This window comes from Macaca fascicularis, chromosome 14, assembly GCF_037993035.2.
Source record: "Macaca fascicularis isolate 582-1 chromosome 14, T2T-MFA8v1.1".
Taxonomy (NCBI): domain Eukaryota; kingdom Metazoa; phylum Chordata; class Mammalia; order Primates; family Cercopithecidae; genus Macaca; species Macaca fascicularis.
This window is the reverse complement of record NC_088388.1, coordinates 70,510,294-70,524,915: the sequence shown is the minus strand read 5'-3', so window position 1 is coordinate 70,524,915 and position 14,622 is coordinate 70,510,294. Positions and strand designations below refer to the sequence as shown.

The 14,622-nt window shown below is 42.2% G+C and overlaps 1 protein-coding gene across 9 annotated transcripts in view; it reads right to left on the bottom strand.

Moving 5' to 3' along the window:
• NUP98 (nucleoporin 98 and 96 precursor) overlaps positions 1-14,622 on the bottom strand; it is a 120,330-nt gene that overhangs the window by 73,817 nt on the left and 31,891 nt on the right. For all 9 annotated transcript variants that reach the window (XM_045370328.2, XM_045370331.2, XM_045370329.2 and 6 more), the window contains exon 11: positions 8,620-8,712. In XM_045370328.2, coding sequence (XP_045226263.2) covers positions 8,620-8,712 — 93 coding nt within the window. The remainder of the gene's footprint in view (positions 1-8,619; positions 8,713-14,622) is intronic.

The window sequence follows — 14,622 nt, the reverse complement described above, 5'->3', positions numbered from 1 at the left end:
ATGGCGTGAACCCGGGAGGCGGAGCGTGCAGTGAGCTGAGATCCGGCCACTGCACTCCAGCCTGGGCGGCAGAGCGAGACTCCGTCTCAAAAAAAAAAAAAAGAAATGGGGTTCAAACCCAGGTGTACTTGACAACCAGGCCTCTTAACTGCCTGCCACTCTACAGCAGAACAGATTTCCAAAGAATTTTAAAAAATTATTCTTAAAATTCAATACTTGCAAATCAAAATACTCAATACAATCATGTCATCTTTCTTAGAGACTGAACTATAGAAAAACTAAATCCAACATATTGTCTTTCACTAATACAATGTAACACTTTCAATTTTACCATCTCATGAAAATTGCTTTATCTAGACAAACTTGTTTTACAAAAAGCTCAGTATCTCCTGGTGAGGTTACTAAACAGACTCAAATTTCAGCACGAACCAGAGTGGCTGGACTAAGAACTCATTTTCATCAGAGGGAACCCATTGCAGAAACTTGTATTGCTGAATTTTGCTTAGGAAATCCTTGTTGTCAGCGGTGATTTTAGAAGTGTAAAATAGGGGAGAATATGGTGAATACAAGTTACTGGCATTATAAAAAAAAAAAATCCATTCAATTTCCCAACATGTTTCCCCAAAATTATTGGCAATTTATAAGATTTAAGGTTCCTTTAAAAAAAAAAAGAGAGAAAGAGACCGGATCTCATTATGTCACCCAGGCTGAGCCCTGGGCGCAAGTAATCCTCCCACCTCAGCCTCCAGAGTAGCTGGGACTACAGGCATGCATCACTAGGCATGGCTTCTGAAGTTCTTTTTAACATATCAACTGCACCTTGAAACAAGTATCATTTACCAGGAAAATCACTTTAAAGATATAATATTTGCAGGTCAAAAATATTGTATGGGAACTGCTTTGAGATCACAATCAAAAAAGAACAGGAAGTTTATACCAAGACAATGCACACAATATAAATCAGTAAGGATGACTACTGAACAAATTACTCTGACTGTCCAACCTCATTAAAAATAAGACAACAGGGCTGGGCGCAGTGCCTCACACCTGTAATCCCACACTTTGGGAGGCCGAGAAGGGTGGATCACCTGAAGTCAAGAGTTCAAGACCAGCCTGACCAACATGGAGAAACCCCGTCTCTACTAAAAATACAAAAATTAGCTGGGTGTGGCAGCGCATGCCTGTAATCCCAACTACTTGGGAGGCTGAGGCAGGAGAATCACTTGAACCCAGGAGGCGGAGGTTGTGGTGAGCTGAGATCACACCATTGCCCTCCAGCCTGGGCAACAAGAGTGAAACTTAGTCTCAAAAAAAAAAAAAAAAAAAAGACAACATTGTAGCAATAACAATATTAAAGTTCTAAACCATTAGTAATTAACGTAAGCTCCAAGAAATACTAAAATTATATTTCTTCATGAAAGGAAATAGTTTACAGCACCAATTACAGAATTTTTTATTTTCTGGTAGTCTAATACCTCCTTGCCTCCAAACAAAACCTTAGGTAAAACTCAACTATATAAAATAGATGAAAAATTCTACTCTAAATGTGTATTGCCCTCACCTTTACAGCATCCCTGGATGATGACCGATGAATCAGTCTAAAATCACTGTACTGTATTTCAATAATCCACAGAAGAATAAAAAAAGGCACTGTGGGCCGGGCGCGGTGGCTCACGCCTGTAATCCTAGCACTTTGGGAAGCCAAGGAGGGCAGATCACCTAAGGTCAGGAGTTCGAGACCAGCTTGACAAACATGGAGAAACCCTGTCTCTACTAAAAATACAAAATTAGCTGGGCATGGCGGCACATGCCTATAATCCCATCTACTCAGGAAGGCTGAAGCAGGAGAATCGCTTGAACCCAGGAGGTGGAGGTTGCAGTGAGCCGAGATCACGCCATTGCACTCCAGCCTGGGCAACAAGAGCAAAACTCCATCTCAAAAAACAACAACAACAACAAAAAAAAACAAGGCACTGTGAGGTTTGGGTTGTCTGTAAAGGAATTATCATAAAATGACTACTGACTATTGCAATTTATCAATGGAAAAATAGGTATTTTTATCCAGATTTGCCTTGTTTTATGCACAAACGGCTTTTTGTTTAATGAAAGAACAAATGGTCCAGAATATGAGAGACATTCTGAGTGCGATGTTGTGTGATATAATAAAGTTTTGGTAATTTGTCAAGATAGGAAAAATGTGCTATATTTATGATTAGCTGTAGCAGTTATAAAGAAGCTATACGGGGGGCAAAATGGTAATAGCGGCCTTAGAAACTCCACAGAAAATCAAGAAAAAATTGAAAATAGTTATTTTCCTTTTGAGACATTCCAAAATTGTTAGAATTTATTAAATTGATCTGAGGCATCTATTAGCACCAGAAAGATTTTTCTATGTGTCTCTTAGTATTACAATCAACCTTACTATATGTAGCCATTACTTCAAGGAAAATCTGTAGAACGAAGGTTTACTATTATTAATAAGTAACCAAGGCAATGGTGTGCAATTGATAGTGCTAATGATAGTTAATATCACTATAAAACAAGAAATGATTATGTCCATGAATTAATGGATGTTTCTTAGTCTGAACACATAGTGCAGGAGAAAATCACATGCCAAGGGACAGTATAAAACCTTTTATACTAAGATTGGTTTCTTAAATCTAAGCATACAAAAAAATCTTATGTATCTGTACATTTAACATTTGTATATCACAACTAATCATTAAGTATCCAAATGCCCATGTTACAGGAGGCTTCAGTTTGAATCTCCATCACTGAAAATAAGAAGTTGCAGAGAAACACCCATTTAGCTAATGCCTCCCAAAAATACAGCTGAAAGCTACAGTGCTAGTCTACCTGTTAAACAATGAAATGCAGAGTTCAGGAATGTGGGTGTTTGTTAAACCATGAAATGCAGAGTTCAGGAATGTGGGTGTTTATATGCAAGTCTCAGGAAATGTTCCTCTCAAAGCCAAGGGCCTGCTTCAGCAGATGTGATAATTAGGGAATTGCAACAGTGTGTGTGCCTGGTGACTCACAATTCTCATTTCCCTACATGAAAGACTGCTGCTAAGGTTGTGGGTGTAAAAATCTTAATTGATTGTATCCATCTTTTAGTTTATAGGAGAGGCATGTATAAGGAATATACAACAGCGACACAAATGCAGTTTGTTTGTTGTGAGAGAGAACTGTCAGAGGAAAACAGAGTATATTAAAATAAAATGTTAGGATATTACATTATTGTGGAATAGAGACAAAAGCATCAGAAAAGGAGTTACAAAGTCTTGGAATATGGGGGAAGACATTGCTAATCAAAACCTACAAGATTCAGGAGCCAAAGAGAAAGTAATTCTGATCACATAAAAATAAAACTTGTGGCTGGGTGCAGTGGCTCATGACTATAATCCCAGTACTCTGGGAGGATGAAGCAGGGGTATCACGAGGTCAAGAGTTCCAGACTAGCCTGGCCAAAATGGTGAAACTCCATTTCTACTAAAAATACAAAAATTAGGCTGAGGTAGAAGAATTGCTTGAACCCGAGAGGCAGAGGTTGCAGTAAGCCGAGATCACGCCACTGCACTCCAGCCTAGGCAAGAGCAAGAGTCCATCTTGGAAAAAAATAAAATAAAACTTGCGGTGGGCAGGGGGGGAGGGATAGCATTAGGAGATACACCTAATGTAAACGACAAGTTAATGGGTGCAGCACACCAACATGGCACATGTATACATATATAACAAACCTGCACATTGTGCACATGTAACCATAATTAAAAAAAAAAAAAAAAAAAATCACAAAACAACTTGTGGCCCAGTGCAGTGGCTCAAACCTCTAAACCCAGCACTCTGGGAGGCTGAGGCAGGTGGATCACCTGAGGTCAGTAGTTCAAGACTAGCCTGGCCAACATGGTGAAATTCCGTCTCTACTAAAATTACAAAAAATATTTAAAAAAAAGAAAAGCCTTCGTTAATTTGAATTTGAGCAAAAAAGAAAAGAAAAGCCTTCCTTAATTTGCCCGTACCAAAGCTATTTTTTCCTACAGGGTTGGAAGAAAACATGTGATTTCAAATGACACATTCTGCATATGTTTAGGGATCACACGGTACAACGAAATGAGAGCTTTTAAGTTTTAATTTCTTGCAAAATTTATGTGGCAGAAGTTGGATAAGTTGAAAAGCTCAAATGAAATTCTTTCTGGGGTATAATGGGGAATTTTCATTAAAAAAAAAAACACCTATTATATAACCAAAAAGAGTTATATCCATGATACGCAAAGCATCCTTAAAAATAAATTAAGAGGCCAGGCACGGTGGCTCACGCCTGTAATCCCAGCACTTTGGGAGGCCGAGGCTGGTGGATCACTTGAGGCCAGGAGTTCGAGACCAGCCTGACCAACATGGTGAAACCTCATCTCTAACTAAAAAAATACAAAATGAGCCGGGTGCAGTGGCGCATGCCTATAATCCCAGCTACTTAGGAGGCTGAGGCGGAGAATCACTTGAACCTGGGAGGCGGAGGTTGCTGTGAGCTGAGATCACACCACTGTACTCCAGCCTGGGCAACGAGAGAAACTCAGTCTCAAAATAAATAAATAAATAAATAAACAAACAAATAAATAAAATGTAAATTAACAAGAATCTCAAGTTAGTAGTAGGTGCAGAAAAAAAGAAACAGTAATCCAACACTTTGAACAGAGAACTGACTCAAATGGTAAATAAAAAAACAAAGATATTCACCTTTGCCAGTAATCAGTGAAGTACAAATTGGAATTCACCAATTTCTACTATCATGTATGCAAAGACAAAAAAGCCCAACAATATGGAAAATACAGAAACATGGACACTTTATATAATGTGAGCAACACAAACTGGTATTATTTTTGAAAGGCAAATTAGTAAATCCAACCAAAATCTGAAATATGCGTATCTTCCAACACTGCAATTCCAAGTTGATGTAGCAATCCTACAATAAACTAACACATGGAAAATTATGTAACAAAAAATCTTCACTGAGGGCTTTGCCAACATTATCAAATAACTCAAATGTCCAACAGATGAAATGTTAAATAAGTAAAGGTATATGTATGATGTGTGTAAATTGTGTGTATTTAATGGAATACTAAAAAATTTTGGGGGGAATGAGAACCAAGTCTCATTCCCATCAACCTGTGTGGAGAGCAGTGGAATGATCACTGCTCACTGCAGTCTCGACTTCCAACGCTCAGGTGATTCTCCCACCTCAGCCTCCCGAGTAGCACGGACTACAGGCACAAGCCACCAAGCCCAGCTAACTTTTTGCATTTTTAGTACAGACAGGGTCTCCCTATGTTACCCAAGCAATCCGCCCACCTCAGTCTCCCAAAGACCTGGGATTACAAGCATGAGCCACCTCATCCAGCTCTAAATAGGGTTTTTAAAAATGAGATTGATCTGTATGTACTGACCAAAAGAAAAACTGGTATTATGTGAAATAAAAATACAAGTCACAGAACACTATGTAAGACAGTGCTTTCAAACATTTTCGACTACAGCACATGCTATGAAAAACACTGAGATCCAAAACACATAAACACAAACACAACTGAAACAAAGTTTCGTAAAAGAATATTAACCTTAATATTTCAAATGATTTTTTTTTTTTTTTTTTTTGAGACGGAGTCTCGCTCTGTCGCCCAGCCTGGAGTGCAGTGGCCGGATCTCGGCTCACTGCAAGCTCCGCCTCCCGGGTTTACGCCATTCTCCTGCCTCAGCCTCCCGAGTAACTGGGACTACAGATGCCCGCCACCTCACCCGGCTATTTTTTTGTATTTTTTTTTTTTACTAGAGACGAGGTTTCACCGGGTTAGCCAGGATGGTCTCGATCTCCTGACCTCGTGATCCGCCCATCTTGGCCTCCCAAAGTGCTGGGATTACAGGCTTGAGCCACCGCGCCCGGTTTTTTTTTTTTTTTTTTTCAAAGACAGAGTCTCATTCTGTTACCCAGGCTGGGGTACAGTGGTACGATTATAACCCACTGCAGCATCTACCTCCCAGGCTCAAGTGATCCTCCCACAGCATATCTCATTCAGCTGCTTGAGTAGCTAGGACTACAGGCACATGTCACCATGCATATCTATTTTATTTATTTATTTATTTTTATAGTATCTTACTATGTCGCTCAAGATGATGTTAAACTCCTGACCTCAAGCAATCCTGCCTAGGCCTCCCAAAGTGCTGGGATTACAAGCATAACCCATTAGGCCCAGCCTACTGATTTTTAATTCTACTTCATTTTCTTAAAATGCTGATTGCAGGCAACTATATTAATTATAACCAACTAATGCATCTCAGCCTTTGGCTTAAAAGTCACTCATACAGGGTATAGTTTCCATTTAAAAATATAATCCTAGGCTGGGCACGGTGGCTCACACCCATAATCCTAACACTTTGGGAGGCCAAGGCAGGGGGATCACCTGAGGTCGGGAGTTTGAGACCAGCCTGACCAACATGGAGAAACCCCGTTTCTACTAAAAATACAAAATTAGCTGGGCATGGGGGCGCATGCCTGTAATCCCAGCTACTCGGGAGGCTGAGGCAGGAGAATCGCTTGAACCCGGGAGGCGGAGGTTGTGGTGAGCCAAGATTGCACCACTGCACTCCAGCCTGGGGAACAAGAGCGAAACTCCATCTCAAAAAACAAACAAGAATATAATCCTGACCCTTAAATATAAGATACATATGTATAGACGTGTGTGTGTGTGTAAACATGTCCGAAAAATGCATAGAAAGGGGTCTGACAAGATACATGCCCAACAAACCTCATCACTTCACAGTTGAAAAAGACGGGGCTTTTCATGAAACTTCTGAATTGTTAAAAACTTTTTACCAGCACTTACATCTTTTATCTTAAGCAGGGAGCACTGACTCATGCCTGTATTCCCAGCACTTTAAGAGCTCAAGGCAGGAGGATGGCTTCAGCCCAGGGGTTCGAGACCAGACTGGGCAAAACAGGCCAACCTCATCTCTCCAAAATATTAAAAAATTAGCCGAGCATGGTGGCTTGCATCTGTTGTCCCAATTACTAGGGAGGCTGAGGTGGCAGGATGGTTTGAGCCCGGGAGGTAGATGCTGCAGTGAGCTGTGATCATGCCAATGCACTCCAGCCTGGGCAACAGAGCAAGAACCTGTTTCAAAACAAAACACCTTTTATCTTAAAAAGAAAACTGAAGGCTGGGCGCAGTGGCTCATGCCTGTAATCCCAGCACTGAAGGAGGCTGAAGCAGGAGGATCACGAACTCAGGAGTTCAAGACCAGCCTGGCCAACACAGTGAAACCCTGTCCCTACTAAAAACACAAAAATTAGCTGGGCGTGGTGGCGTGCAACAGTAGTCCCAGCTATTTGGGAGGTGGAGGTTGCAGTGAGCCGGGATTACGCCACTGCACTCCAGCCTGGGGGACGGAGCAAGACTCCATCTGACAAAAAAAAAAAAAAAAGGAAAATTGAAAAAATAAAAACTAAAAACCACAAAAGCAGCTCATAGTATAAAATGAGGTTCCATTAAGAAGGAAATGACAGCCAGGCACAGTGGCTTGCACCTGTAATCCCAGCACTTTGGAGGCCAAGGAGGGAGGACCACCTGAGGTCAGGAGTTCAAGAGCAGCCTGACCAACATAGTGAAACCCCGTCTCTACTAAAACTACAATGATTTGCGAAGCATGGTGGTATACACCTGTAATCCCAGCTACTAGGAAGGCTGAGGGAGGAGAATTGCTTCAACCTGGGAGGCGGAGATTGCAGTGAGCTGCGACTGCACCACTGCACTCCAGCCTGAACTACAGAGCAAGACTCCGTCTCCAAAACAAAAAACAAAAAACAAACAAACAAAAAAGAAGGAAATGACAGATGAATGCTCAGATGATAGAAGGGAAAAAAACAGATTAACTGGACATTGGAAGCAGAGACTATGGAAATGGTTTAACACTAACTGACCACACCTGCAGGCAAATGAACTGAAAAAGTAGGCTAAACTCTGTTTAAACAACCTCGTTTTACTGTACATGCGAAAACATTTTATATCTTATGACCATCATCGCCCTCCAACTGTTTAAAACCAACTAGGCAGGTAGAAGGGTCGGTATCTTCAAAGGCACTGAAAAATAGTTGTTAACAGTAGGAATCAGGGAAAAGGGGTGACACTGGTCTATATGACAATCAAACTAAATGAAATTCTCCTTGCAAAGGAGAATTACATCAGCATGTGCTCTTATTGCTCTGCCTTTCTATTAGGGCTTACTTTGATAAACAGTTTAAGGCCTCAAATCCCTGTTACAAAAGTAACATGGGGAAAATGAAAGTTAATGTCCTCATGACAATTCTCATATTAAACACTAACAATCTCAAATAGACCAGGACTATCAGAGGATACTTTGTAGAAAAGGGAGCATACAGCTTCTAAGACAAATGTGCCAATATTTTAAAGCCTGGTAAAGCATAACTGCTGGGAATGTTTTATAAACCCAACTAGAAAAATGAAAAGGTAGACTTCTTAATTCCACTAATATAATCAAATAGATCTCCCATGTTCCAGAAACTAGAAAGTCAAGTTGTGTCACTTCCTAGATCTCATGGTAAGAGTTTCTTACCTGTTCCAAATCCTGCACCAAGCCCAGTTCCAAGAGTCCCAGGTGCTGGTTTACTTCCAAAAATACTATTCCCACTGGTATTTGTGCCAAAACCTAGGAAAACAAAAGAATGAGTGGACTGTACTTTTAATATAACTCTCAATTTCCTCTATAAGGGTGTTTAACACAAAGCAGTCTGACTCTAAGTTGTGAACCTTTCAGTTAATATTTAGGACTCCTAACTTGTAGGATAACTTTAAAAAAACATTTTCACATATGCTAACAAGTCTTCATATTTACTTAATTACATTTCAGCCTTGAAATATCAATTCAGAGGCCAGGCGTGGTGGCTCACGCCTGCAATCCCCCACTACTTTGGGAGGCCGAGGCAGAAGGATCACCTGAAGTCAGGAGTTCAAGAGGAGCCTGGCCAACATGGTGAAACCCCGTCTCTACAAAAATACAAAAAAAATTGGCCAGGCATGATGGTGGGTGCCTGTAATCCCAGCTACTCAGGAGGCTGACGTGGGAAAATCGTTTGAACCCAGGAGAGAGAGGTTGCAGTGAGCCTAGATCGCGCCACTGCACTCCAGCCTGGGCGACAGAGCAGGACTCTGTCTCAAAAACAAATAAAAATAAGTAAATAAAATAAAGAAGTATCAATTCAATACAGGATAATATCAATATTCAAGCAAAGTTAATGTGTTTGAGCTTTGGAAACACTGCCTTTGTGAGGCCCAAAGCTTTCAATGCATGATTCAAGTTTATTTAGAAGAAAAATTCACTCCTCCTAAGTTGTACTAAAAAAATAAAACAATTGGCCAGGCGTGCTGGCTCACACCTGTAACCCCAACACTTTGGGAGGCCAAGGTGGGCAGATCATGAGGTCAGGAGTTCGAGAACAGCCTGGGGAACATGGTGAAAACCCGTCTCTACAAAAAATACAAAATTAGCCAGGCATGGTGGCGCATGCCTATAATCCCAGCTACTTGGGAGGCTGAGGCAGGAGAATCACTTGAACCCGGGAGACGGCAGTTGCAGTGAGCCAAGATCGCGCCACTGCACTCCAGCTTGGATAGAGTGAGACTCTGTTTCAAAAAATAATGCAATACAATAAAATAAAAATAAAATAATCAACAAAGACACTTTAACTGAACCTAAAGGTCCTTGCTAACAAAAAAATTACCTACAAAACTCTCTATAGTAGCTTTTATTTTGAACAGATGAACCAGGCCTGGATAGTAAGGTGTAACTGATTACACATGAGAAGTCTCCTTCACTATGAGCCACCATTTAGACAAAATCCTATGATTCCCCTTTAAAATCCACAGGTATCAGCCGGGCACGGTGGCTGGCAACTGTAATCCCAGCACTTTGGGAGGCCAAGGTGGGCAGGTCACTGGAGGTTACAAGTTCAAGACCAGTCTGGCCAACATGGAGAAACCCCATCTCTACTAAAAATACACAAATTAGCTGGCATGGTGGTGCACACCCAGAATCCTAACTACTTGGGAGGCTGAAGCAGGAGAATCACTTGAATCCAGGAGGCAGAAGCTGTAGTAAGTCGAGATCACACCATTGCACTCCAGCCTAGGTGACATAGTGAGACACTAGCTCAAAAAAATAAAAAGAAACAAAAACAAAAACAAAAACAAAAACCATAGGTATTAAACAAAGATCCTATTCTGTACTGCTGCCATTACTTTTCTTTTGTTCACCTATGTTCACAAAGTTTCATTATTCCTTTTGGAACCAAATATCAACGAAACAATTAATGAATATGTCATTAATTTCTAGTAAGAGAAAAAAATAACTAGTCAGAAAACCCTGTTTGTAAAACATATGAAGTCATTTAAAAGTCATAAAGTACTGGGCACGATGGCTCACACCTGTAATCCCAACACGTTGGGAGGCAGAGGCAGGTAGATTACTTGAGGTCAGGAGTTTAAGACTAGCCTGGCCAACATGTGAAACCTCTTCTTTACTACCACAAAAAAAAAAAAAAAAAAAGCTGGCTGTGGTGGTGCACGCTTGTAATTCCAGCGACTTGGGAGGCTGAGGCAGGAAGATCGCTTGAACCAAGGAGACAGAGGGTTGCAGTGAGCTGAGATCACACCACTGCACTCCAGCCTGGGCAATGGAGCAAGACTCCGTCTCCAAAAGAAAAAAAAAATCATGGAGGGAAACCAGTCCAAAAAGATAACAAACACAGTAAAGAAACTATTTTGGAACAGACGAAAAAGTATCACTAATATCATACTTTGTCGTGTCAGTACTTGGATTATTATCTCAACGAAAAAAAAAAATCAAGAAAAAAGCTGAAGAATGTAAAAGTTCAAAAACAATAGTATTTCATGTCATTTTAAAATCCAAGCAAATAGGCCGGGCACAGTGACTCACACCTGTAATCCCATCACTTTGGGAGGCCTAGGCGGGTGGATCACAAGGTCAGGAGTTCAAGACCAGCCTGGCCAAGATGGTGAAATCCCGTATCTACCAAAAATACAAAAATTAGCAGGGCGTGGTGGTGGGTGCCTATAATCCCAGCTACTCAGGAGACTAAGGCAGAGAATTGCTTGAACCCGGGAGGTGATGGTTGCAGTGAGCCAAAATCATGCCACTGCACTCCAGCCTGGATGACAGAGCGAGAATCCATCTCAAAAAAAAATAAATACATAAAATAAAATCCAAACAAGTAAATTGACTTAATTGCTATATATTTGACTCAGACATTCATTGAATCTCTTTTTGAATTGTTCTAATAGCTATGCCACAAAAATGGAGTGCTGCCTACTCAAGCATCATCAATTTTCCCTGATGAAAAAATAGAAAATGTACTTGGAGACTTTTCTTTTGAATAAAAATTTAATCAAAAGGGATCTTACAGCCCCATAAGTAGCAGAAAACAAGATACTCGTGAACTACCTCAAACCCACAGGAGGGAAATAAATCCCAACTTACACTGTTTATACCACACATTTCCTCCGATTCTCACGGATAAGTTTATTGACTTGTAAAATTCAATTTTAAAAATAACAATTAAAAAGACAATTCAAATTCAGCACACAAGTTAGTAAGGCAACTCAGATAAAAATGACACCTTTCATTTTCCTATCACTGAACATGACTGTAAATATATTCACACCAAAAAAAAAAAAAAAAAAAAAGAAGAACTCTAAGCAAATCAGAAATCTGCAACCATAGATTAACATCATATATATCTTAAAAAAAAATTTTATCGGCCGGGCACAGTGGCTCACGCCTGTAATCCCAGCACTTTGTAAGGTCAAGGCAGGCGGATCACCTGAGCTCAGGAGTTTGAGGCCAGCCTGGGTGACATGGTAAATCCTGTCTCTATAAAAATACAAATATTAGCCAGATGTAGTAGCACATGCCTGTAGTCCCAGCTACTCAGGAGGCTGAGGTGGGAGGATCACTTGAGCCCAGGAGGCAGAGGTTGCAGTGAGCTGAGATCACACCAGTACACTCTAGCCTAGGAGACAGAGTGAGAAGAGAGAAGAGAAGAGAGAAGAGAGGAGAAAGAAGAGAAGGAAAGAAAAGAAAAGAAAGGAAGGAAGGAAAGAAAGGGAAGAAAGGGAAGAAAGGGAAGAAAGGAAGGAAGGAAGGAAGGAAGGAAGGAAGGAAGGAAGGAAGGAAGGAAGGAAGGAAAGAAAAAAGAAAGAAAGACGAAGGAAGGAAGGAAGGAAGAGAGGGAGGGAGGGAAGGAAGGAAGGAAGAGAGGGAGGGAGGGAAGGAAGGAAGGAAGGAAGGGCCGAGTGTGGTGGTGGTTCACACCGGTAATCCCAGCACTTTGGGAGACTGAGGCGGGCAGATCACCTGAGGTCAGGAGTTCAAGACTAGACTGGCCAACATGGCGAAACCCCGTCTCTACTAAAAATACAAAAATTAGCTGGGCGTGGTGGTGCGTGCCTGTAATCCCAGCTACGTGGGAGGCTGAGGCAGAAGAATCGCTTGAACCCAGGAGGCAGAGGTTGCAGTGAGCTGAGATCACGCCACTGCACTCCAGCCTGGGCAACAAGAGCGAAATTCCGTCTCAAAAAAAAAAAAAAAACAAAGAAAGAAAAGAAAAAGAAAAATAGCATTTAATTTTGAACATGAAGCATGTTACAAAAAAAAAAGAGCTTTTATTAAACACACACATTTTCAAAGGGAGTGGAAATTGGTTCTTGAGGGACTACAATATCACAGATGATAGTTTGTGGCCCTCCAAAGAGCCACACAACATAAACAGACACACAGTATATGTGTGGTATGAAAATCTCAGGGGAAGGGAGAAGATGATTAAGAAAATACAGGCCGGCCGGGCACGGTGGCTCAAGCCTGTAATCCCAGCACTTTGGGAGTCCGAGACGGGCGGATCACGAGGTCACGAGATCGAGACCAGCCTGGCTAACACGGTGAAACCCCGTCTCTACTAAAAATACAAAAAACTAGCCGGGCGAGGTGGCGGGTGCCTGTAGTCCCAGCTATTTGGGAGGCTGAGGCAGGAGAATGGCGTAAACCTGGGAGGCAGAGCTTGTAGTGAGCTGAGATCCGGCCACTGCACTCCAGCCTGGGTGACAGAGCGAGACTCTGTCTCAAAAAAAAAAAAAAAGAAAAAAAAGAAAATACAGGCCGAGCGCAGTGGCTCACACCTGTAATCCCAGCACTTTGGGAGGCCAAGGAGGGTGGATCATGAGGTCAGGAGATCGAGACCATCCTGCCTAACACGGTGAAATCCCGTCTCTACTAAAAATACAAAAAAAAATTAGCCAGGCATGGCGGTCGGCACCTGTAGTCTCAGTTACTCGGGAGGCTGAAGCAGAATGGCGTGAAGCCAGGAGGTGGAGCTTGCCGTGAGCCCAGATCGGGCCACTGCACTCCAGCCTGGGCAACAGAGCGAGACTCTGTCTCAAAAATATAAATAAATAAATAAATGAAAGAAAAAACAGTCCCATTACAGCAGGTAAAACTTAAAAACAAAAAAATAGTCTACAAAGGGTCCATGGGGAAGGGTAAATGATAACAGAAAAGGTTGAGAAACGCTAACTGACCCTTAACCATCTTTCCATTTTAATTTTATAGGTAAGAAATAAGTAGGGACGGGTGTGGAGGCTCACACCTGTAATCCCAGCACTTTGGGAGGCCGAGGAAGGCGGATCGCCTGAGGTTAGGAGTTCCAGACCAGCCTCGCCAACGTGGTGAAACCCTATCTCTACTTTAAATACAAAAATTAGTTGATTGTGGTGGCAGGCGCCTGTAATCCCAGCTACTCGGGAGGCTGAGGCAGGAAAATCACTCAAACACAGGTGGTGGAGGTTGCAGTGAGCCAAGATTGTGCCATTGCACTACAGCCTGGGAGGGAGGGAGGAAGGGAGGGAGGTGAGAGGGGGAGAGAGGGAGACGGGGAGTGGGGGAGAGAGGGGGAGAGAGGGAGGAGGAGGGAGGGGAGGGGAGGGGGGAGAGAGAGGGAGAGAGAGGGAGAGAGAGGGAGAGAGAGGGAGAGAGAGGAAGAGAGAGGGAGAGAGACGGAGGGAGAGAGAGAGGGAGGAGGGGAGGGGAGGGGAGGGGAGGGGGGAGAGGGGGAGAGAGAGGGAGAGAGAGGGAGAGAGGGAGGGAGGGAGAGAGAGGGAGGGAGGGAGGGAGGGAGGGAGAGAGAGGGAGGGAGGGAGGGGGGAGAGAGAGGGAGGGAGGGAGAGAGAGGGAGGGAGGGAGGGAGAGGTGGAGAGAGAGAGAGAGAAAGAGAGACAGAGACAGAGAGACAGATGCCAAGTATCTCATCCATGGTAACAAAGTCCACTGTCTCAAAACGGTTGTTTCAAACAGAGTATGACCAAAAGGAATTATAGGAACTATAATCATTTCTGGCAGTGAATGAGCAAAATGACTAAAAGGGATTATAAAAATGAAACAAAACACATCAATTTAGGAATTGGTACCTATCAATGACCATCTACCTTCCTCATGTAGTTGACAGTCAGATAAAACATATTCATCTTCCAACGGATGTTCAATATGATCTCT